This window comes from Bison bison, unplaced genomic scaffold (genome assembly GCF_000754665.1).
Source record: "Bison bison bison isolate TAMUID 2011002044 unplaced genomic scaffold, Bison_UMD1.0 scf7180017864327, whole genome shotgun sequence".
NCBI lineage: Eukaryota > Metazoa > Chordata > Mammalia > Artiodactyla > Bovidae > Bison > Bison bison.
Window position 1 is genome coordinate 6,840,706 of NW_011494899.1, and position 25,294 is coordinate 6,865,999.

A 25,294-nucleotide genomic window follows, 5' to 3' on the forward strand; every position below is an offset into this window, starting at 1 on the left:
GGCCATGACCATGGGTCTGATCTCCTTCAACTAGGGAGTTCAAAATATATATAGGGATTTTGACTCTCAAAACTCCACCCTGAAGTACAGCATCATTATTACATGAATGTAAGAATTTCTGTTTAAAATATAATGCTGTCTTCTGTGTCAGAAATTGAGATTGAACATACATCACATTGACTAATTGGATCCTTCTGGGTCAATGTTTCACAAATTTTCTTCCACGAAGCCTGGACATCAGTGAAGAAGACTGAGGCCCTCCACCTCCCAAGGGAGGAAAGGGAGGCAGAGAAAGTCAAGATCCATGGCTTTCTTGCATAAGCCATGGCAGTTTCACTTTTGTCTATTTTGTATACTGATGTATAAGTAATATTTGTTGTAACAAAAGTCCTACTATGACAAAAAGTTTACAAAGTATTCAAGTATGTTTTAATTTAGTTTCATATAACTTGTTTTGCCCTCTTTTTAATTCTAGAGCCAGGGAAAGTGTGGCCAAGTCAAAACAAAATAGAATCAAACTAAAACCTACTTGCCAAGTAAAGAGGCCTAATTGATTTGCAAATATCAAAAGAAATTTGATTCATGGTGTTCCCTCTGAGCAATCAGAATCAAATGAAAGGTGGACATTTAGTTCATTCTTAGTCTAGTGATTATTCTATCAGAAAACAGAGCTGATGGTTCTGGTCCCTCTAAGGTGATAGAAGAAGTCCTATCACATTGGTATTGCTATCAGTTCAAGTTCCAGAGCTTCTGGATGCGGTCAGTAGCAATGCTGTCTCTTCACAGACCCTATATGATCCTAGAAAGTGATGCTCAAAGCAAGCTAACATATATTTAGGATCCACTAGGTGTCAAGTAATGCACTTAGTACTTTTCATACAGTAGGCTATGTAATCCTCAAGCAATCATTAGAAAGAACATATTAACTCTCCTTTACAAATGGGTAAACTGAGGCCCGGGAAACTTAAATGACTTGTCATTTGTGTATGTCACTCCCAACTCTGAGTCGAGGTTTCCACGTCAGTTAAGTGATGAGACCTTCCCAGATTTAAAACCTCTTTGATTTTCCGTCTGATGTCATAATGGAAGCAGATAAGACAAAGAACAAACACTGGAGCCATCCTGTGCACAAAAACCATGCAGATTTGCTAAAAAGATTAAGAAAATGGAAAACATGATCTTTTAATTAATTTTCCTAGCAGCCTCCCAATTAAGCCAATATATAAGGAGAGGTGAGGATTGGGCATAGACAAGATCCTTGACTACAGGTGGCTAAGAATTTGAGGACAATTAATACAAATAAATGAATGATGAATGAGCTCTTGCCAATGAGAGTGGCACTGACTGCTGGAGACATACTGGAATCTGGAAAAACCTGGGAGGGTCAGGAGTTGTTGGAGGAGCTTCAAAAGAAGACTAACTTATAAAGGTGTGGGTTGACATGGTGTGGGGAGAGGAGTTTTCAGGGGCTGGGTGGAGCAGTGAACACAGCCTATTATCCCACTCTAAAGCTAGGCCTCTCTCTGTTTGATCTGAACAGACAAGCCCACGGGGTACGGCTCGAGCAGTCGGAGGGCGCCCCAGACAGGAATCGTGGATGAGTGCTGCTTCCGGAGCTGTGATCTGAGGAGGCTGGAGATGTACTGCGCGCCTCTCAAGCCCGCCAAGTCGGCCCGCTCAGTCCGTGCCCAGCGCCACACCGACATGCCCAAGGCTCAGAAGGTAAGCCTGCCAGGGGTGGCGGTGAGGGTCGGCCATTTTCGCGAGATCGGAGTTATGAGGCTGAGCCTGTAGCAACTTAGCAGCAGCAGCATCCGAAGAGTAATTCATACCCTCATAGACTTCTGGTTCATAGGGTCAAAAGAACTCCATTCTCCCCTGAGAGGTCCATCTTTTCTGTCACTCCACATTGTAAATTCTCCCTTCCACTACTGTGGCCCATCTGATCACTAGAAGATTACAGAGAAGAGTGACTAAACCTGGGCTTTGGCATCAGACAAAACTGACATCCTAGCTTTGCCAATCACCAGCTGAGAGCCCATGGCCAAGTAGTGCAGCCTCCCAAGCCTTTGCTGATGAAACTATCAGTAAAGATGGGATAGCAGTACCATTTACCTCTTCAGGTCATTAATGTGCATGCAATGCTTTCCACACTGCACAAAGTAACTGTCAGACAAGTGTTAAGTTCTGTCATAACTGTATGAACAAAGCATGTGACCTTTCAAGTCCTGATATTCTGTAAACATGCAAAGAAAAATAACACTCTAAAATTGGAACTAATAGAAATTCACATTTAGTGGCAAATACAAAGAAAAAAAATAGAAATTTCAGTTTGGCTCTGAGAATAGCAAGAAAATTCTAATGATCAAAATCTGCAGGTGTCTGTTACTAAGAGCAAGACTTTAAACAAGCCTTAGAGGTACTGTCTATGCCATCAAAAATATGTAAATCATCTGATCTGATGCACATTGATCACTTGATAAACCTTTGCTGAGTGAGGGAATGAATGGGTGAACAAATGTATGTAGGTGATTACATTTCCTTCACTAAGTAGAAAGAATGAGAACTAAAGAGAAGGTGAAGAAAATGAGGAAGAATGAATAAGGAAAGTTAAATGCTCTCTGGGGACTCTTTTGAAAAAAAAAACAACTACTGGTTTTAATCTTTGGAGTCAAAACTAGCATTGTGCAGAGGGCACATGATAAGCGATCAAGAAGCTCCTAATGACACCTTTGCTGCTTCCTGGTCCTCATTTGCAGCTGAGGCTGGAACAGGCACCTTCGCAGACATGTGACCCCAGGGAGCCACCCTGAGTGATGGAAAGGGACTGGCACAATCTGATTCAGAGAGAACACAGGAGCCAGTCGATGTGTCAGGGAGCAAGCCCTACATACCTTTTAGGTGAATGTGACTGGGAAGTGTGCTCAAGGTGAGCAGAGGCAGGTTAAATCTTTCTCTTTCCAGGTGACCCATTGCCTTTCAATTTCTACTTTGGGAGGGGGTGGGTGGTGTCAGAGATGAGTCCCTAAGTTCTGGAATGGCAGGTTTAATAGTGACTGAGGTCCAGACACCTCTCCAGCACCAGTGCTGTCTTCTGCAGCTATGGAGCCAAGGCATTCAAAGGCTCTGGTCTTCGGGGACACCATGGGGACCACCTGTTCTCAATGCAATTATTTTTGTGATGTTTACAGTATCAGCCCCCATCTACCAACAAGAAAATGAAGTCTCAGAGGAGAAGGAAAGGTGGGCCAAAGAAACGCCCAGGAGGGGAACAGAAGGAGGGGACGGAAGCAAGTCAGCAGATGCAAGGGAAGATGAAAGAGCAGAGGAGAGAGACTGGAGCTAGAAACTGAACACAGGCAAGAAAGGAACACGGAGGAAAGAAAGACTAAGACAGAGGTGAGGAGGCCGAGAGAGAAGCAGACAGAAAGAGAGGAAATGGGAGATGCCATAAAGGAAAGGAAGAAAAGTAGGCCAGCTGGAGCTAGAGAATGCTTGGGACAGAAGGGGGAGAAGAAACCTGTTGTAGGAAGTGGCCGATAAACATGGAGAAAGGGAAAAGTAACATATAATGCCTGAGAAAATCCAAATAAAGACAGTGGCAAGAATGAAAACATGAACAAAAATTATGAAAGAGGGAAATAAAGCAATATTCCCTTCCCCACGGAAAAACAAGAATTAAAATAAAAATCAAGGTTTTTGTATGCATTTTAATTTTTTCTGTGAATTTTACAAGAATTTCCATGTCAGTAAATGCCCAGAGTTAAATATTAGCCCCAAATTTTCAGCAAGACTGAATTGTGTCATAAACATTCCCAGATTTCCTTCCCTACAGTGTGACTGGAGGCTGCATTTCTTAGTCAAGCTCGGGCCAAAGGGCACCCAATATTTGCCTAAAGGCCCGTGAGGCCTGAGAGCTTACCTATGAAAGGAGGGCACTGAACTTTGTGCGTGTGCACTTTGGAATCAGATATGAAAGATGTATTAATGTGCTAGGGCTGCCAGAATAAAGTACCACGCCACAGACTAGGTGGCTTACACAACAGAAATTCGTTTTCACACATTCCTGGAGGCGGGAAGGCCAAAGTCGGAGTATTGGCAGGATCAGTTCCTTCTGGGAGCTGTGAGCGAAGGATCTGTTTCAGGTCTCTTTCCTCCACTTGGAATTGGCCTTCTTTTCCCTGTGTTTTCACATCATCTTCCCTCTGGACAAATCTCTGTGCCCAGATTTCCTCTTCTTATAAGGACACTAGTTGCTGCTGCTGCTAAGTCACACACTAGTTATATTGGATTAAAATATGATCTGCTAAGTCGCTTCAGTCGTGTCTGAGTCTGTGCGACCCCATAGATGGCAGCCCGCCAGGCTCCCCCCAGTCCCTGGGATTCTCCAGGCAAGAACACTGGAGTGGGTTGCCATTTCATCATGATCTTATTTTCACTTAAGTTATCTGTGTAAAGACCCCATCTCCAAATACAGTAACATTCTGAGGTACTAGGGGTTAGGACTTCAACTTGTGAATTTGGGGCGGGGGCGGGGGGGAGTCAGCCCTAAACCAAAGAATCCTGATGTCTGACTACTGCCCTATGATTCCATCACCTATAAACTTATCTCTCTCACGCATGCACCCCCTCACTCCTCACCCCCCACCCTCCTAGATATTTAGACCTGAAATCCTATGAGTCTATGTTCCATGAAATACCAGGACCATGCTATGTTAGGGCTGCAAAAGGACTCAAAAATTTGCTTCAGTCCCTTCATTTTAAAGATAAGGATACTGAGATCTAGAAATGGCTGAAGGATGGCTGAAATGGCTGAAAATGGCTTGGTTTCTAAGCCACACCCTCTTTCTGGCCAGCAGAGAACAGCACAAAATCAACATGGACTAAGAAAGAATTCCGAAAGGCAAAGATGGGAGTGAATGAGAACAAAAGCACTCAATTTTCTTGAGGGTAAAGAAATGCCAGGTAGAATCACAGAATCTGAGTCTTAAAGATTTTCCTCCTTCAGTTTCCTTGATTTAAGCAGTAGGGTTAGTATCTTCATAGATAATAAAGCAAAAAGTCTCAAGATCATTCAAATAGTGAATTAAAAGAGCTAAGGGAGGATGCAAGAGAGACAACACAGGGTAAGAAGATGATAAACCAAGGAGTGAAGCATTTCATCCAAATAGCCCACTTTGAAGATGTCAAAGTATAAAGGAACATCCTTTCTACTTGTCCTTCATGCCCCAGCCATTCTTTCTACTTCAGGATCATCCTTTGTCCATGGTTCACTGAAAACCCAGGATATATGATATATAGATGTGCCCAAGTCTCAAGCCAGGAGGAAAAAGTTTGATCACAAGCTTGTCAGAGTATCGTATGGGAGCCAAGACACTGCTGTTATGGTTGCAAAGTGGGTCCTGGCTTATCAGAACAGATAAAAGCCAGGCTGGAGCCTGAGCCCATCTGGCCAGCCACCTTCTTCAGGAGACTCCCAGTTCTTCTGTTAATACATCTATGGTTTGGAACCAGCCTCAGGTATAAGCCTCAAGCATAAGCCAACACCTACTGTTTCTACCACCTGAGAGTAACCTGCAAACTGAGATGGTTTTTCAAGGGACCACAGTTTGGCAGAAAAGTAACAGTGTCCTGTGGGATTATCCCTTCCCTTTTTCATTGATGATCGGATCAATACCATTATAACACAGGGATAAATGACAATTATACCCAATAATGAACTTCATTCAAGAAAAAAGGCAAAGACTTTAAAAGGAAAAGAAAGCAATAGAACTTTCCAGTTAAAGAATGCTTCACCATCAGACTATTAGTTAAAACCCTGCTTCCTTGGTGGCTCAGACAGTAAAACATCTGCCTGCATTGTGGGAAACTGGGTTCGATCCCTGGGTCAGGAAGATCCCCTGGACAAGGAAATGGCAACCCACTCCAGTACTCTTGCCTGGAAAATTCCATGGATGGAGGAGTCTGGTGGGCTACAGTCCATGGGGCTGCAAAGAGTCGGACACAACGGAGCGACTTCACTTTCTTTCTTTCTTTTTGCAGTGGGTTATATTAACTCTAAAGCAGTCATCTTGAATGCCTACATGTGATTTCTAAATAACATAAATTAAGTAAACAGAAAGAATCTATTGCTGTCTTTCATCCCTTCTACTATGAAAATAAGCACTAGTGATACATGGCACATAATGATGAATGAAAGGATGGATGGACAAATGAGTGAGATGGGGAGGGGAAGAGTGGTAGGGAAATAGACCATAAAAGTTAAGTAGCACTGTGTGTGTGTTAGATGCTCAGTCATGTCTGACTCTTAGCAAACCCGTGGACTGTAGCCCACTAGGCTACATGGAATCTCCGGGAATTCTGTCCATGGAATTCTCCAGGCAAGAATACTGCAGTGCATAGCCATTCCCTTCTCCAGGGAATCTTCCCAACCCAGGGATGAATCCTAGGGTTCTTGCATTGCAGGTGGATTCTTTACTGTCTGAGCCACCAGGGAAGCACTGCTGAGATGAAATAATTCCTCTTGTCCTTGCCTAAGACAGTGATGCAAGTGCAGAGTCAAAGAGGGAAGGCAGAGGAGTTGTGCTTGCACAAGTTTTGCGTGTTTGGAATTTCCTATACTCGAGCCAAAATTGAATTCGTTCAAGGACTTATTGCTAAAGGTGGAAACCAGTTGAGTATTTTATAGTGAATGTTATGTTCCCTATTCATCCCCTCAATGCTTTCTTGAATGTAGGCAGAGTATTCATAATAATTTAAAAGCCCTCTGTTTCAACTGTTTCTTTTAGGGGAAATTGATGATTGTGTGTAAAACTAAAAGGAATATGTAAGGACTCCTGATCCTTAAATTGTTGAAAAATATTTTTACTGAGTACTCATGATATGTAAACCTCTGTACATGAAGGAGAATGATAAAGATAGGAGAGGCAGTACTACATAGTGGTTAAGAGCACAGAATCTAGAATCAGACTGCCTGGTTTCAGACCCTGGCTATCTCACTTAATAGCTGCATGTCCTTGGGAAAATAATGCAATTTACCTGTACCTCAGATTCCTCATCTGCCAAATGGGAGTAATAATTGAATCTACCTCATAAGAGTTGTGAGAATTTATTGAGATTGTGTGTATGTGTACAAATATAAATTATAGTATTTAAAATGGTACCTGGCAAATAGTAAGCACTATTAAAGTTTTAGTTGATATTATTTTTCTTAGTTTTTAAAATTAGAGCCATCTGAAAAAGAAATAGGTCTCACCAAGTGGAAGTGAGTCCCCTATCACCAAAAACTTCAAGCTTAAGCTTACCAACACTTTCCAGTGATGTGGTAGTGTCTTTCAAGCACATGATAAGAGAAAGAGAATTCAGTGACCTAAGACCCCTTCCAACCCAGAGAACCCCAGTTCTATGAATGATTCCAACTTCAGTGGAAGCTCAACTGTCCTGTATGAGGAACTGTTAACTTTTATTCTGAGGTTGTAGAAAAGAACTTTCAGAAAACCACCATTTTTCTCAACCAGTTAAAATCAAATGTAATATGTGTTTTCATTTCACAGTGCCTGAGGAAAATTTAATTGTAGCATGAACTCCAGCCCTTACTAGTTTAAAGTAAAATTGCCAAAATAAATAAAAATGTGGGATATTTCCGGGCTCACACAGCTTCCGGGACATTTCAGTTTCTAGGGCTGCCGATTCAGTGCCTCTCACAAGCATTTGATCTTCTTTCAAACATCTCTTGAAAACAAACAAAACCTCATACAGCTTCTCGTGTGCGTGCTGTTAGGATGTAAGGGTGGAAAAGGAGGCAGAGAAAGCAGCTCTGGGAGAGCCCCTCCTCCCTCTCCCTTCCAACTCCTGACCCTCTCCCTCCCACCACTCACCGACAGGAAACAGTGTTTTCCTAACTAATAAGGCTTGCCATTTCTCAAGTCCACTTACACACCATGGAGGAAGATGAAGTCTGTTCTCTTTGCTTGCCTGTATGAAGGGAAGAGGGCTTTGAGCAATGTTTATCAGACAACAGAGAGCTGACTTTTAATCCAGGACAAAACTGATAGTCTAGAGGTAAAGTGGAAGCCTTTTGCTGACAATGAAAAGATAAATCATTTACAGTGATCTGTGGTGACCTAAATGGGACGGAAATCTAAAACAGAGGGGGTATATGCATACATATAGCCGATTCACTTGGCTGTACAGTAGAAACGAACACATTATAAAGCAACTATACTCCAATAGAAAATAATTATAAAACATAAAAATAAAGATAAATTGTTTTAAAAGAAGCAGAGTGCCTTTATGAGTTTTTAAATATCCACTATAGAATTCTCCAGTGATTGAAAGCCCAGCTCCTGAATCCTTTGAAAATCAGTGACAATATGTATTGGCCTAGGCAAGATAAGTCTATTTTAAAGAAAGACCAGGCAAGGTTAGGATAAGTTTTTCAGTGGCCATTAAATTTCCAGATCTGCAAGGTCAAAATCAGTTTTTTCATCCTCAGAGCTCTAACTGAAATCTGAGCACCATTCCCTGATACTCATCTATTTAGGACTCCTTCTTTAATGGGACTGCTTTAACCCCCTTAAGGGGGGCTTCCCTGGGGGCTCAGATGGTAAAGAATCTGCCTACAATACAGGAGACCTAGGTTTGATCCCTGGGTCAGGAAGATCCCTTGGAGGAGGGCATGGCAACCCACTCCAGTATTCTTGCCTGCAGAATTCCATGGACAGAGGAGCTGGTGGGCGACAGTCCATGGGGTCACAAAGAGTCTGACGCAATTGAGTGACTAACACTTTCATACCCTTAGGGCCACCTTGTTTTTATCTTGCAACCAAAAGAGATGGTTTAGAAATATAGACTTACATTTAAACTCAAGTAGAGAGAAATGGAAATTGAGAACAGCAAGGAAATTATGAGAGATGTGGGACAATGGGCATATGAGCTCATGTCTGGTACTAATAGACAGCAGCAAAGAAACTTCTCACCACACTAGGAACTCAGTCATAGCTCAATGGGCTACTGCTCCATCAGTAATAAGAGCTAGAAAACATTTCCAAACATTCCCATCTATATTATTCACTGATGAGATTATAGTTTTAAGACCCATTTGGTCAGAAAACTAAGTCTTTTGAAAAAGTGAAGGTTTGATAGAAATAAGAATGCTGAAGGTCCAATCCAACTTTAATTCCAAATATCCTTGGTGGTAACTTACAATCTGTTGTTAACTACAGCAAATAGTTTTGGGAGAAAGAAGATTATTTTCTCTTCTTTACTTTGTGTGTGTGTGTGTGTGTGTGTGTGTGTGTGTGCACACAGTGGGATTCACATGCCAGAATTTCTTACAAAATTCTCTGTAAAATATATAAACATTCACATGGAGCTTTCTGTCTGGCCAGCTCCAAGAGGTCATGTAATCAAAGACCAGCCAGCTCTGCCATCCATGAAAATATGATGTGGTATTTTCACAGCTGTAGATGACAATTATGGCAAGACAAAAATTCTAAATGATTAGGAGTAAGACCATGGCAGGTTGCGGGTTAGATAAAGAATCCTATTGTAGACTTGAGAATATGTAATATTTATGTCACAGTCTGAGTGTGGCAAACTTGAATGATTCATGAGGCATTGGAGGACTAGAGAAAAGTGAAAAATATAAAAGGAATCAATAAATACATAGCATTATTTTGTCAGTATTGATTGACCAAGGCCACTACTGGATGCTCTGGTTTGTCTCTGTCAATAATGATACTTGTTTCCTTCTTCAAAGAACACTAGGATGCAAGTAAAAGTACTTTGGGCACAATTCTGATTTTTTTTTAAACTGTATACACACATGAATTGTTCTTGCGCCGTTTTCTGTCTTGGAAAAGCACTGGCTGGCACCATGCGTGTTTACTTTTATATGCTGAAGACTCACGTCAATCTCAAACAGATGCAAATCACTTTAACTTGTCGTAGTGTTATTTTATTCATCCTAAAAGTTCAGAAAAGCCTTCCAAACTTGCAAAATTTCTCTCAATTCAGAGGAGGAAAATTCAGAACACAGTATTTGACTGTTCTGCCCAGATTTGTCACACACACAAAGCATGAGTGAAAGAGGGTAACACCCTTTCCTACTAATCTCTGAACTCATCACTATTGCATTGAAATGATACCAAAAGGTAACAACCCTGAGCCCCACATGGCCCCAGAACATTGGAATATAAATTACTGCATACATGAGTGTAAGGACTCCAACGTATGTTTTATGTCAGATGAAACAATGCTATTTTGGAGGCTAAAGAGAAAAAAATAATCAAATCCAGTTTTTAGGTAAAAATATGCTGAATCTTTAGCACATATCAGTGAAATTGCTAGAATCTGGTGTTTCACTTTTTTAAATACCACAATGGTTGAACCTTTCAGCAATTCCAAAACCAACTCCCTCTGGGAAAGATAGTGTGCTTAAAGTGTAGTTGTTTTTGTTTTTGTTTTTTTTTTAATTTAAAAATGTAACACAAACAGCTAACAAAACAGGCTGCCCATAAAATCAACAGCCTAAGCAGCCCTGGAGTATTTTACAACATCCTTCAAGACTATTAAAGGCAACATAAATAACTCTTGCCAGTAAGGGAAAATACCCTTCAGCTTTCTTTTCCCTTTCCTTTTTCTTTTTTCAGGCTTTTAAACCATTTTGGTAGTGATTTGTTACATCACAGACAAAAATACTTCAAACAGAGTCAGGTGGTATCCTTTGAAAAGTAAGGAATTGCCAAGACAGGATAATCTGTGAATAATTATAGGATAAACACATTCCCTAAACTGGGGGATTCCTAGGGATGGACCTGTCACTAGAAACAAGAGTTATGCATCTTCTAGTGCAGCAGTCAAGGGTGCCCTGGGCACCCAGTAAGTAACTATTACCCCCCCCCCCCAGTCAGGGAAAGGGCAGTACTCAAGCATGGGGTGTGCTTTCCCAACAGGAACTATTTCTAAAAAGACAATAGTAATAGCTGTTATTTATTAGGCACATGCCCTGAGTTAAAGGCTGCCACAAATCACCTCCTTAATCTTCACTATTAGCCTGAAGGGTAAATGTTATAATTATGCCCCCTCCCACACTGTACAATTAGAAAACCTGGACTAAGGGGGCTAAATGTCTTGCCAAGGTCTTGCCCTAACAAGTGGTCAGACCAGAATCCAAACTCAAGATGGACTCCAGCATGTGAACTATGCACTGTGCTCTCTCTTCATTTCTTCACTGATATTTACTGTACTGCAATCTGCCCGCTGTAAGTTCCAAGACAGGACAGGGGCTCTGTGCACAGCAAGAAGTAGGAAACCATGTAAGGCTTGCTGTTAACCTGAACTCTATTCCACCATTCCTGCAGGAGATGCAAATCAATTTAACAAGCTTTTCCTGGTTCGCCACTTTGCTCACACATCCAAAGAGGAGATAGAGGTGAAGGGACTATGCTACCTGCCCTCAAGGAGTTTACTTTTTAGTGGGAAAGCAAACACTTAAATAATTTATTCCACAACAAAGGCAGACCCAAAGTGGATTCTGACAGCACAGAAGCCAGGACAGCTCTTGCCATCAAGTTCACAAATGAGAGCTAAACCAAGGGCCCTTGAAACAGCTGGCTCTCTTGCACACAGCTACGGTAGGTAGATGTGTAAGGGTGATCACATGTAATCATCACAACATTATGAGGTGGGTGCTCTTACTCCCCCCTTTCATTTTACAGCAGGAAACTGAGAAGGCGAGGACAACGTAACAATTGCCAAAGGTCACACAGTTCTGTGTTGGAAGCTGGGATCCAAGCTAGGTATATAAATCCAGGTTCTCTGAGAAATGTATATGATACTGGGTTAAAGGAGCAAGGGTTTGATGAGGGGAAATACCCATGTGAAAAGCAATAGGAGAGGATCAGGGAAGCCTGAGCAAGCCAGCAAAATGCAAGTGCAAGTCTGACCTCAGTGAAACCGAGGAGGAGAGATGACTGGGGAGAAGCATCCTAGATGGCTGTACCGTCTAAAGAAAAGTCAGCAAAGCCACTGAGGAGTCCTTGAGCCAAAGATGGCCAATAAAGAAGTCTTGGGTTTCCCAGAAATTGGGTCTGCCCTGATGTCCCCACTACACTCTTGAGCTATGGGAGGGGGCTGTGGGGCCCATCTACCATGCATGGTCAGAGGAGACGATCATGTTGGAAAAAATGTCCTTTCCCACTCTAACCACATAAAAGATAGGGTGAAGTCATTTCCAGAAAAACATAAATAGAAAGGGGGCTGGGCAGACCAACACTGTGCCCAGACTGTTACACCTGTCTCTTTGCTGAAGAGGCAGTTACTCTACCAGGAGCATACATCTCTTGAAAAGTATACCTTGTCCTTCGGTTTTAAAAGTCACATCCCAGAGCACTGAGTTGATCTCATGACACTCACTCTACTTGGCTCCCAGAGATGAAAGACTGACCTCACTCTCCTGGAATTCGGACTTATAATCCCCCGAAATAATGAGATATCAAAGTTGATATTAGGACATTTAAATCATCATCCTATTTCACATTTCTCCAGGCTAAGCAAGCAAAATAGCCAGGGCACATCCTTTTCAACAAGTTGACATCTGGGCCATCTCTTCAATCATCCATTGCCTTTTTTTTTTTTTTTCTATTTTGCCCTTTTTAGGAGAAAGTCAATGCTGAGTTAGAACTTTAGGCTGTACAATAGGCTATTAACATTCCATGATGGGCAGTATTTTCCCAGAATTTTTATAGGGTTCCAGGCTTTTCTTAGAGTTTATGTCATACAATTCTTAACTTGTTTGTAGTGGGTGGAGATGGAAACATAGTCTATTGAAAACATCAATGCTTCCTCCCTAAAATTTAAAGGGGCTATTATAATCCTTTTAGATTCTGCCTCTCAGGCAATGTCTTACAAAGATAGGCGGGGAGAAAATAAGGGCTTATCATATTCACATGGTTAGCTTTTGCTAAATGAATATTGTGCTACTAGACCTCCATTAATAGCATACAAATGGGACTCAGCTCACACTGGGATAAGGGAGGGTACCTACTTCCCTAGTTTACAGTCTTGCCTTACCTTCTAAACCAGCATCTGCCACCATCTGGGATCATGGGCAACTCATGACATGATCAATTACTGTTACTGGAAAGAGACTTGGGTTTTGCATCACCAGATACTGGTCTACCTCTTTGGGAGGCACCATGGTCGAGTATCTATCTGGTGAGCTCCAGGATCAGAAGTGACTGATACAAATCCCAAACATGGTCACATCTTCACTGTAAGAAATCAGGCACGTTGTTTTTTATTCATATTTCATGAAGGTAAAATGGCTAAGACAGTAGTACCCATCTCTGAGAGAACTATGAGAATTAAATAAGAAAATGTCTACAATTAGCACTTACAAGACAGTGACCAGCACATACACATGTTCAACTGGTGGAACTGTTATTCTTTTATGAAAATAATAGGTGGTTTTACTATTAGTTCTAGGTCTATCAGTTTGTTCCTATGTGACCTCAAGCAAGTCACTAAATCTTCAGGAGCCTTAGATTGTGAATGATACCAATGCAAACAATGTCATCTCCTGAGGTTGTTGGGAGGACTCATGGAGATTACTGTGTAAACTGTAAAATGTGTGCAAATTTTAATCAAGATAACTATTATTGCCATTGTCGTTAGCTCTCAGGGAACTTAAGTTTGTGGACAGTTTTCCATTGGAAAACTAAGAGCTAGGATCGCCAAGAGAAAAATGGGGGAATGTGAATGATCCCTTCATGGCATTTTCCAGCTTCCTATATATCTGTGTATGGCATACATACACTGTGTAATAATGTATATCACAAATTAACCCCTATCAAACCTATTCCCTCATGAGTCAGTTAACCCTTCCTTCAGAGGGTATGTTTCCTCAGTCAACCCCAGTGAGCTTGAGGACCAACTTTTTTTTTTTTGGTAAATAATCTTACCTTCTCTGGTGTCAATAGGAAACAGTATTTACTCACTACTGTTTTCCTTTCAAAAATCTGTCTAGTTGCATACTAGACACAGTTTTAGCTGGTTTGTTTGTCTTGGACAGGCTGTTGAAGTGAAAAGTTTTTGCTTGACTGAATGTGGGACAGTTTCATAACCCCTTCAAGAAGTGCACTGAAGGAGGGTGCCAGCTCCGACGGCTGCTTCTAGCAGGCCTCCACTTGCCACCCATTGTCAAGGGTGGCCCGCGTCATTAAATTAAAACAATGAGCAAAGCAACAGATGCAACTGAGACTAAATCCCTGAGTGCTTTTGTTTTGTCACTGTCATTGTCTGCAACAAAGAAGTCACATGTGAGAGCCTGGGAAGAGAGCCAAATGCAAACCAGACGACATCCCAGCTGGTTCTGAATGGCCTCCATCATACGCCTGTGTGCATGGGAACCATGCTACTTGGAGCAGTGTCAGCTTTATCAAGTGAGTTTCTGCCCAGGACTTTGCTGTGATGCGGAGACAGTCCCAGAAGAGAGTCCAGAAGATCCCTCCACTCAGACTTTACACCTTACACTTCTGCTTTGAGAGAAAAGAAAGAATCTCTGAACTGGGGAAAGGGATAAGATCTATATGATTGGCCAAACTAACCTCAATTCTTTTTGCTACAGTGATCATGAATGTGAAGAGAGAGGTATAGAAGATACCTGAACTTTTTATCTGGAAACCTGTGATTAATTTGGCTTGAGAAGAAGACTGGAGATTAAATACCTCATGTGCTTTCTTGTTGCTTGTAACCATTTCATTCTGGAGTATTTCCTTAGAATGGGCTTTATTCAGATTCTTTAAAATCCTTTTTCTAAGCTGTCATACCTTGTAAACAGAAAAAGAGGTTAAAACCCAAATTAGGGTATTTTTAGTCCTGTTAACTTGGTTACTAGTTTGATAGAGCAATAGTGTCCTTAATAATAGTGATTAAGGGGGTTTGATGAGCCATATACCATCAGCAGGGTCTATTGAGAACTGAACAGAAATGTTTCAAAGAGTTTGGGACAATAGTATGTCTACTCTGTAGCTGCATATGTCTTTCTTCCATTTTCCAGAGAACTCCTTTAAGAAGCAGAATAAGGTGTAAGGTTAGAAATAAAAACTTTACCGGTAGCTTAACAGCTGATGCTTTGTAGAGCAACAAATGCATGTCTAGTGAACCTGGTAAAAGTTGTATGATATTAGAGGGGAAAGTGCCAGGATTGTAAACAGATAGCATCTCAAGCTCTCCTACATGAATGCCCATTTTCTTCCCACAAAGATTTTTTCAGTGGCCACTGAGCTAGATATTTTAATAAACATTTTTACACAATGATGTCATCCTCCTTCTTTTCAGGAGGTATAAGATATTTTCACCATCAACGTGCAAAGTACTAACTTGCTTTTATAAAGGACTTGTGGATCACTCTAATGTTCCAGGTAGAGCTGAAAATATGTGTAAGAAAAATGATCAAATCCCTATGGGTCTGAGTCAATAGGTATCATTTCCAGGGATTAGTAGTTGACTCTGCCCCAGCTTCTCACCCTCTCTAGTTCTCAGGTCTGAGTGATCTGCAAGCTCCCTCACAATGGTCTTTAAACATCTTACAGTGATTGTGAGAGTGATCATTTCCTTAGCCAGAAGGAAGGATTTGGAGATTCCAGTGCCCGTGATGAGAACCCTTGGTTTTGGTCTGGATGGAAAATGTTCCTGGGAAAAAGGAATCCTTAAACCTCATTCTGTACCAATAATTATCCATTATATCCTTCTCTAAGGGCCTCCTGACTAGAAGGAAAATCAAGAGAAGCAGCACCTGATGTTTCTGCATGTATATGTCATTTCCTTCTGGATTTTATTTTACAGCTTATTTGTCTAAATAAATGTTGCTATTTAAGTAGGTTCAAGGATAAAATAATAATTACAGAAGAAGTATAATGACTTGATCCTGCACATTATCAGAGGGTTCATTATATTCATTCAATAGGTATTTATTGAGCACCTGAAATGTTTTGGGCATTGCTGTAGACATGGAGCTGTAACAGTGAGCAGAGACATGTCCCTATTATTATAGGGCTTCTATTCTAAGCAAAACTCAGTATTCCTTGGATAACAGAACTGGTTGTTGATGGGTGAATGGTAGCATCAAAACAAGGAACCCAGAATGTTTAATCCAAGAATAGTTCCTTTCCAATAAAGATTGAATAATAATAGTAAATAACAATTGGTAATACTTAGGTAGTGTTCACGGTGTTCCAGGCCTATTATAAGTGATTTTATATCCTAATTTTTTAATCCTTAATCCTAAAAGGTAGAAACTATTATTATCCCAGTTTATGGATGAAATTGAGACACAGGAGATTGTCACTTACACAAGTTTATATGGCTAGAAAACAGAAGAACCATGATTTGAGCACAGCTCAGAATGTCTGTGATTTTGTAGATTCCAAATCAGCTACAAAACTTCCCAATCTTCTACTTCAAAACCTCTGCCTCTCTCCAGAGGAGAAAAAGAAAAAAATGAAAAGTTATCTCCTTTTTACAGAAACTAAAACAGAACCAAAAGCAATAAAACAATGGAGGATGATCCCAGGATGTGATTTTTTTTTTTTTTTCCACTAGGAAAAAGACGTTCCAAGCCAGAAGACTGGATTTTAAAGGATCCCCTTCCTATCAAGGAACCTGTGATAGTGGCAGATGAATAAACACATATTTTTGTGTGATTACAAAGCAATTTGTGGTCCCCATGCCATCAAGGGAAAATAGAAGTAGCTTTAGTGAGGTTTGTCTAAATTAAAAACTCATGGTCATCCACTTGTTTATGTCTTTCTCAGAAAACCCTGGCCCAAGTTGTCTATTAAACTGACTGGTGAGACATAAGGTATGAAGATTGAGATCCAATGTTAGAAAGAGATGGGTTGGATACATAAAAATTCATCAAATTAATGTCACTTTTTCTCGCTTATTTTTAGGAAGTACATTTGAAGAACACAAGCAGAGGGAGTGCAGGAAACAAGAACTACAGAATGTAGGAAGACCTTCCTAAAGAGTGAAGAATGACATGCCACCGGCAGGATCCTTCGCTCTGCACGAGTTACCTGTTAAACACCAGAAGACCTACCAAAAATAAGTTTGATAACATTTCAAAAGATGGGCATTTCCCCCAATGAAATAAGTAAACATTCCAACATTGTCTTTAGGAGTGATTGTTCAAAGCTTTGCACCTTGCAAAAATGACCCTGGAGTTGGTAGATTGCTGTTGATCCTTTATCAATAATGTTCTATAGAGAAAATATATATATAGATCTTAGTCCCTGCCTCTCAAGAGCCACAAATGCATGAGTGTTGTATAGATCCAGTTGCACTAAATTTATCTCTGAATCTTGGCTGCTAGAGACATTCATTCAGCAGGCTTGTCTAAGTGGTTTATTAATTTTTTTTATTTGCACTTCTTTCTACGCAACACAGGCTGTTTGTTTTACAGTGTCTGATAATCTTGTTCCTCTATCCCACTCCCTTCTCCATCACCTTTATATTTGCTGAATTTGGCCTCCTAAACAGCAGCAGCAAGCAGTTAAGTAGCACACCAGTTTTTAACCCACAAGATTCCATCTGTGGCATTTGTACCAAATATAAGTTGGATGCATTTATTTTAGACACAAAGCTTTATTTTTTCCACATCTTGCTAAAAGATGCAAGTAGTTACAACTTTGAGGCCAATCATTTTAGGTGTATGTTTTAAGCATAGAAAGTCTCAAACTCTGAATGGTTCCTTCAAGAGATGAGTTAGTGTGTGACCTGATCAGTACTTCTCTCTTTTTATTTCTTCCATATAGAGCACTATGTAAATTTAGCATATCAATAATACAAGATATATCAAACAGTATGTAAAACTCTGTTTTTTAGTACAATGGTGCTATTTTGTAGTTTGTTATATGAAAGAGTCTGGCCAAAACGGTAAAAGGTGAAAGCAAAACTAAAGAGGAAGCCTGGAGCCAAAGGTGACACAGAGGGGAAGGGTACTCAAAACTCAAACATTTGGGAAAGAAAAGCTCCCCAATTATGCCTTCCAAGAAAAATAAGACACAAAGTCCACTGATACAAATTTGTTTGGCGAGTCCAGAGAGGAGTAGAAAAAAGCAGAAGGCTAGGAATTTAATAATCCTGGTTTCTTATTCTCGCTGAAGAAACAAACATCTGACGACTCTGCCACGGACTCACCACTGTGTGACCTTGGGCAAGTCACTTCACCTCTCTGTGCCTCAGTTTCCTCATCTGCAAAATGGGGGCAATATGTAATCTACCTACCTCACAGGGGTGGTATGAGGATTAAAAAGATAAAGCTCCAGATTTTTATCCTGAGTTGCTATGAGGGCATCAAGATCAGAGCCCTTGAGTTGCTAGGATGCAAAGAATTCTATAAACAACCCATTCACAGTATAGCTAGAAAATTGATAAGCTGAATGCTCTTGACATGCCAGTTCTTGTCAGTGAGGCTATCCAACTAACTATCTGTTAAAAGCTAACAGTTCAATCTCTTTTAAAACACTTTTCAAAATAACTTAGAAACATTTGAATCTACAATTTGATTTTGAATTCTGCATTTGGATTTATAAATATAAAGTGAAAGCGGAGAAAGGAAAAGAAAGGAGAAAAACAAAGATTTCTACAAGTGAAAGGATGGTTACTCCTTTTGTTAGCACGTTCTGACTCTTCCAGGCATTTACTAATAATCGAATAATTTGTTGTTGTTTAGTCGCTCAATCAGTCCTACTCTTTAGCGACCCCATGGACCATAGCCCACCAGGCTTCTCTGTCCATGGGATTTCCCAGGCAAGAATACTGGAGTGGGTTTGCCACTACCTCCTCCAGGGGATCTTCCCAACCCAGGGATCGAACCCACATCTTCTGCTTGGCAGGCAGATTCTTTACCACAGAGCCACCTGGGAAACCAAATCTGATAATACTTATTTTAATATCATAAATGAGACTATTCACTTTGAAAGCCACAGTTATTTCCTCTCTTTAAGCCCAAGATTTCAAATGCTGAAATAATAACTAATAAAAAGTCACAAATTTACTTTCCTGAATATATTTTGTTCTATCCTTGGAAGTATATCCATAAACATATATTTTTAAATTTTTTGACAAAAATATGCTTAACTAGAGTTGCAAATTGAGAGGCAAAAGTTCCTTTCACAGCTAGAAATTTTCTAGCTCATAACTCATGTCTGCTTAGAAGAGTGGCTTCTAGTCCTCCGTGGATGTATCTTATCCATTCAATTGAAAATTGGTATCAAGAAAACCCAATGATAAGAACAAGTCCATGCTGACCTAGAAAAATATTTCCTGTCTATATATCAAGGTTTTCTTACTAAAACAACAAATCATTCATCATTCATATCTTTTTATCTGCCTTAGAATTTTTTGGTAAAAAGCAAGCAGACTTGATTATTTCATGTAAATTATATCCCTTTTATTCTTGGAGAGTGTTCATGCAAAACAAAAATAGCATCTTTAGTTTTCATCCCTCTGGTTCACCTCAAGGTTCAGAGGCCAGAAAAAAACAGATTTCTTGTATCTCCAAACTTATGCAAAACGAGGCCTCTTTAATGGATGTCCCTTTCAGCCAACCGGTATTTTAACATCAGTCCACAGTGTTATTTGAATTCAGCACCTCCAGCATGCTGAGCTATGTTCTGATCACTGTGGACAATGTAAAAGAAACCATAGGTGGTTTTGCTCTTCATCTGTTTTCTAGACATATGGGTTCTGTGGGTTGAGATAATGGATCCATTTTCCCAAAATGGCACTTTTGATTTTTATTTCTTATTCCTAATGTATATCTTTTAAAATTACTGGCTACCAATAACATGTTACATGCAACCTTCTACAGACTTATATGTTTCCAGACATAGGTGAATATGTTAATTCTAAGAGTGTCTATTGACTTATTTGATTCACTAATAATTCTATTCATAACCAAAAATATCCCAGTGAGGAAAGTTTAAATATGGAAAGCCATATTACTTTTCTTAATTTTTTCTAACACATAGTCCTATTCAACTGTATCATAAATCAGCTAATTAAAAATTAGCTAATTATGCTAACCCTCTATCTTATTTTCAAATGATTTAAAACTAGAAGTCAAATTGCTGTCAACTCCAAAAGCCAGCTGATCACTATATAGTACAGCAGAATGACCCAGTATTGACAGAAGGAAGCACATAAAATCTTACAACTCAATTTGTAAGCTTTACTTTAGAATTTTAAGATGAGGCAATATCAAGATATTTACAAAAGAACTATAAATACGTGTAAGAGTGAGCTTTCAATTTATGGGTTGATTTCCAGTTTAATTGACAACACTGAATACCTAGGTCAAATGTCCATTCCCAATTCCTCAAATAGTATAATTGTATTATTAGAACATTTTAAAATGAGGAAGACCCACTAAAAAAGTGAAAGCATCTTTCCATCAGAATCCACTCATTTAGAGATAAGGAAAAACTCTCCCAATACTCACCCCACTCACACACACACACACACACACACACACACACACACACTCATCCTAAGAGTCCAATGGAATATTGAGAAGAAATCACTTCCTTGAAAAATCTTTGGAAAAAAAAAAAAAAAGCCTGGTGTCCCTTGAGGATCCTTCCCCTCCTTGGAATGTCAATGTTTGTGTAGATGAAACCATCTCATGCACTGTGGCTTCAGGGTTTCTGTTACTAGTTTATGCACTTGGGAGAATGCTTTAAAATGGAAGATGTAGCACATTTTGCTTTCCCATTTATTGTTTGGCCAGCTATGCCAATGTGGTGCTAATGTTTCTTTAAGAAAGTACTTGACTAAAAAAAAAAGAAAAAAAGAAAAAAAAGAAAGCATAGACATATTTTTTTAAAGTATGAAAACAACAATTCTATAGCTAGATGGCATAAGAAAATAGCATTAGGTCTAGTCACCACCACCTTTCAACTTTTTATCACTTGCAAGTAGTGTACTGTTCACCAAATTGTGAGTTTGGGGGTGCAAAGGCAGAAGATGAAAATTGTTTTAAGTTAGAAGGCTCCATTGTTTTGTTGGCTCTCAAACTCAACAAAATTAGCAATATATTATCCAATCTGAACACTTTGATTCAGGAGCATGGAGCATAAAAGGGAAAGAAAAAAGAAAAAAGACCTTATAGGCAAATGGCAGAATTGAAAAGATGATTGAGTTACTCATTGCTTTGTGTGTGTGTGTGTGTGTGTGTGTGTGTGTGTGTGTGTGTGCTCTGCTCTAAAACATACTCAGCAAGTGGAGAAAATAAAAACAAAGAGAAAAATGCATAGATTCACCTGCTAAAAATAGCTTCTGCCACATCCCCCTTGAGTAGTTATTTGGCGTCGACTGGTTTAATAGAAGATATTCTCCCTTTACCTAAACATCTCAAAGAGCAGTAGCTCTTATAAAAGCAATCACTGATCTCATTGGGAAGTGTTGGAAAGTATTTCCTTCTGAGATGGGGGTTATCTACTGATAAGGACAGAGAAGAATTTATGAGAAATCGTTGAAAGAGATGGCTAACAATCTGTGAAGATTTTTTTGTTTTTGTTTTTTACTTTATACAGTCTTTATGAATATCTTAATGTTCAAAAATGACTTGTTTTTTTCTTCTTTTTTTATATTGGAATAAGGGATGATAAGTTAAACCCACATAGACTGACTTTTTAAAACTATAGGCTAGATAGAAATGTATGTTTGACTTGTTGAAGCTATAATCAGACTATTTAAAAATGTGTTTGCTATTTTTAATCTTAAAAGATTGTACTAATTTATTAGAGACAGATCCTATTTGGCTCTCTTCATTAGAAAGAGCATTTCCCTTCAAATCACCTGGGCTTTCCCATCGATGTTTTTGAAAGAATAATCTGATTTATACATCATTATGGCATCATTTATTTTAAAATTTTAAAATAAAATAAGTGATTCTTCATGCCCCTCTCCTGCAATGCTCATAAACTCCAAAATCTGAAAGGGGCAAAAAACAAGAGAAAATTTTGTTGGTTCTTTGTTTTGGGTTTGTTTGTTTTTGATGCTAGTGTTTAATCCTATAGTACATATTTGCTTATTGCTATGTTAATATTTTAAAAGACTTTTCTGTTAGGTATTAGAAACTGATACATAGATATCTTTTTTGTGTGATTTCTATTTAAAAAAAAAAAGGAGATGAGATGACTGTCTGAGCTTTAAGTGCGTGTGGTACAGGATAAAGATACAAATTTAAACAATCAAATCCTATCTGGAGCAATACTTTTTGTAGAGAACCTCTCATAGATGAGACAGAGGCCCAGGGAAGTTTTGAAACTCTTTTTTTCCTCTTAGTCCTTATTCATTTAGTATCTGTCTCAAAATTTTGTAGAGGACTGACCAAACTGAAACCCTGAAATGAAAGGGACCTCTTTCAAAATATACATTTCACCTGTTTTCTTAATTTATGAAGCCACATTGATCTTAAACATGGTCCCTATTTCTCCCCATTCTTCAACTGTCATTGATAAGGTCTTTCAAGAAAAAAACCACTTAAAAAGAGAACACAAAATTTCGTATGTCACTGCCCAATTGAAACGTAAATTAAGATATAGTTTCTCCTATTTAACCCCTGCTGAATCTCACCTGTCACCTTCAAATGGCCTTCACTCTCCTTAGGATATGCCTTTTTTTTTAATTGCCCAGGCCTAAATGCACTGATGTAAAAGTAGGAAAAATGAAAGAAGAACTCAAAAATCCCTTCCAAACCACCCACTGGCCCTGCTCACTTACCCATAGCAAAATCACTACTGTTAATCCCTTAATCTGATTTTTTTGGATATTTATCTTGTACCTGCTGCTAAACACACTGCAGGAGGGACTCTGAAACCTCAAGCCACCTACTCACATCTCTTATCTGTGTCTGTGTATTATTAAAATGTCTATTCAAATATCAAAAACTTTCAAACATCATGCAGCTTGTATTCAGTTTATACAAAGGCCCCAAGTACTATGTCTGATCTCTTTTTGCTGAAAGAGCTAATGAAGCTGAAACCTGGGATTACTTCATGTGTTTTGCTTCATTTGTTTTTATCACATTTATAGGCCAAGTGTGATAAGGAAACTTATAGACACTGAATTAATCTTCCCTGCTACTCTGAAACCAGAAAATGATTGGTTATTATTCATTATATCTGTCTTAGTTCAAAACATATTTTTTATTAAATTAACTCTGTATTTGAAATTATTATTCAATTCATTTATGGCAGAGGAATATCGATCCTAATGACTTCTAAAAATGTAACTAACTGAATCATTATCTGACATTTACTGTTTAATAAGCATATTTTGAAAATGTATGGCTAGAGCGTCATAATAAAATGATATATCTTTCTTTAGTAATTACATTAAAATTAATCATGTTTGATTAATTAGTTCTTTTGGACAATGTTGGTGTAATGTGTCATTCCTTAAGAACTATATTGTAATGTAGCGTTTTTATTAAGATCATTGCAGCAAATAAAACATGAAAACTTACCCAGGAAATAAAACTAATCATACACCCAGAATGGAGATATCTTACAAAATTTACAGGTTATATTTAAAAATAAATGTTTCAAAGAACTTGTACAAACTATGTCAGAGATGTATGAATTGTACGATAGATGCATTAACAATAAAGCAGTTTAAGTAAGCCATCCCACTCACTGGAATCCAACAGTGAGTTATAAATACCAAGCATTTGGGGAAAACTTCTCTATCACGCAGGGTACATAATATACAAGCAGCATTTAATACACTCCCATATGGAGAGATGTTATAAGAATGTGATCTCTCAACACTGAATTTTTGTTTCAATAAATCTCATTCTTCACTGAATAGACGCTGTGAATATCAAGCTCACAGTAGCATTTGTGGAAGCACCAGGTGGAAATTAGTATTGATAATTTCCCTCTTGTTGTTTGAAAGCATCTCATTCTGTTTTCCTTTACTTAAACCCTCCATGAATTATTGGGAAATTTACCTAAATGTAAAAAAGGCTCACAAGTTTTACACTTGATTTTAAGAAACTAATAATATTACTAAAGTTTCCTGTATCATTTTCCCACATGGGGCTCACCTTTACACCCAATTTCATTCACTCAGAGTCTCCATGGTTCTTCCTAGGACCAAAGCGAAGACTAAACTTCCTCATTCTGCTTGTGCTCAGAACTGTGCCTCCTGTGACCATAAGCGTCTAAGTGCATTGTGTACAGCATGTGACGTGTGTGGCTCATCTGGGTACAGCCTTTTCATTAGAAGTTTTGTGGATGGTGAAGTAAGAGGGCAGAAAGACGTCAAACATAACTGTCATCTTAGTAAGTTCCCTTCCTCTCTTCTGCAAACTCTCTCAGAAATTACTTCCTTTCCAACCCTTCATCTTCTCCCCTTGAAAGAACTTGCAAGAAAATTCTACTACAGTTCTCCACCACAGCTTTGCCCATAGTGGGAACTGGGGCAGGCCAGCTCACCTTTTATCACTGCATATGCCCCAAAGTTGTTTCTTTCCTCAACAAAAGAGCAATTCTGTCCCCAAAGAATTGTCTTCTTTCAAGATCATCAAGGTCAAATTATAGTCTCTTTTTAAAAATTATATTTTTCCTTCCTATAAGATCTGTGTGAGTGATAAATTATCACCACCCCAACAATGGTTAATATTTTCTGAGCACTAACTATGGATCAGTCACTACACTAAGTAGTTCACCTATATTTTATTATTAGTCTTTATAAAAACCCTGTGAGTCTGGCACTATTATGAGCCCTATTATACACACGAGGAAATGGAGGTTCAAAGACATTATTTAACTTGCTGAAAGTCAGAGACAGGCAGAGCAGCCTCGAAGCTGGGTTTGAAGACCTCAAAACATGTGCTTTCACTACTTCATCATTCATGCCCCAATCCAGATGCAAAGACAATTCTATACACTGATGCATTTTTGTTCATATTTGGTTTTATGAGGCAGAAATAGAGCTAATTGGATGTTTGAGAGATAAACTATTTTTGAATATGAACTTAAGATGAATCAGCATTTCTGCTCAATAATCAATATATCTAACCGGGCTTTTAACCTTTACGGCCATTCCTCTACAGTCCACGTCCCAGTGTCGTTTTGTGATAGCCCTTCCCATCATGCATGTAATACCCAAGGGTAAATCAGTCTCAGCCAGGAAAGGTATGTCTTGAGTCCTTACATAATTCAGAAATAAACTCTTTCTAAGAAAGTAAAACTAGAAACTGATCACAAAGAATCTT

The 25,294-nt window shown here is 39.1% G+C and overlaps 1 protein-coding gene across 8 annotated transcripts in view; it reads left to right on the plus strand.

The window, feature by feature from the left end:
• The window catches only part of IGF1 (insulin-like growth factor 1 (somatomedin C)), a 78,204-nt gene extending 54,779 nt beyond the window's left edge, over positions 1–23,425 (plus strand). For 4 of the 8 annotated variants that reach the window (XM_010853424.1, XM_010853425.1, XM_010853427.1 and 1 more), the window contains exons 3-5: positions 1,541–1,722; positions 3,192–3,399; positions 16,956–23,425. In XM_010853424.1, the coding sequence (XP_010851726.1) occupies positions 1,541–1,722; positions 3,192–3,353 (344 nt within the window). In that variant the 3' untranslated portion in view covers positions 3,354–3,399; positions 16,956–23,425. The remainder of the gene's footprint in view (positions 1–1,540; positions 1,723–3,191; positions 3,400–16,955) is intronic. The other 4 variants (XM_010853428.1, XM_010853429.1, XM_010853431.1 and 1 more) reach the window with 1 other exon arrangement.
• Positions 23,426–25,294: the final 1,869 nt, after the last annotated feature.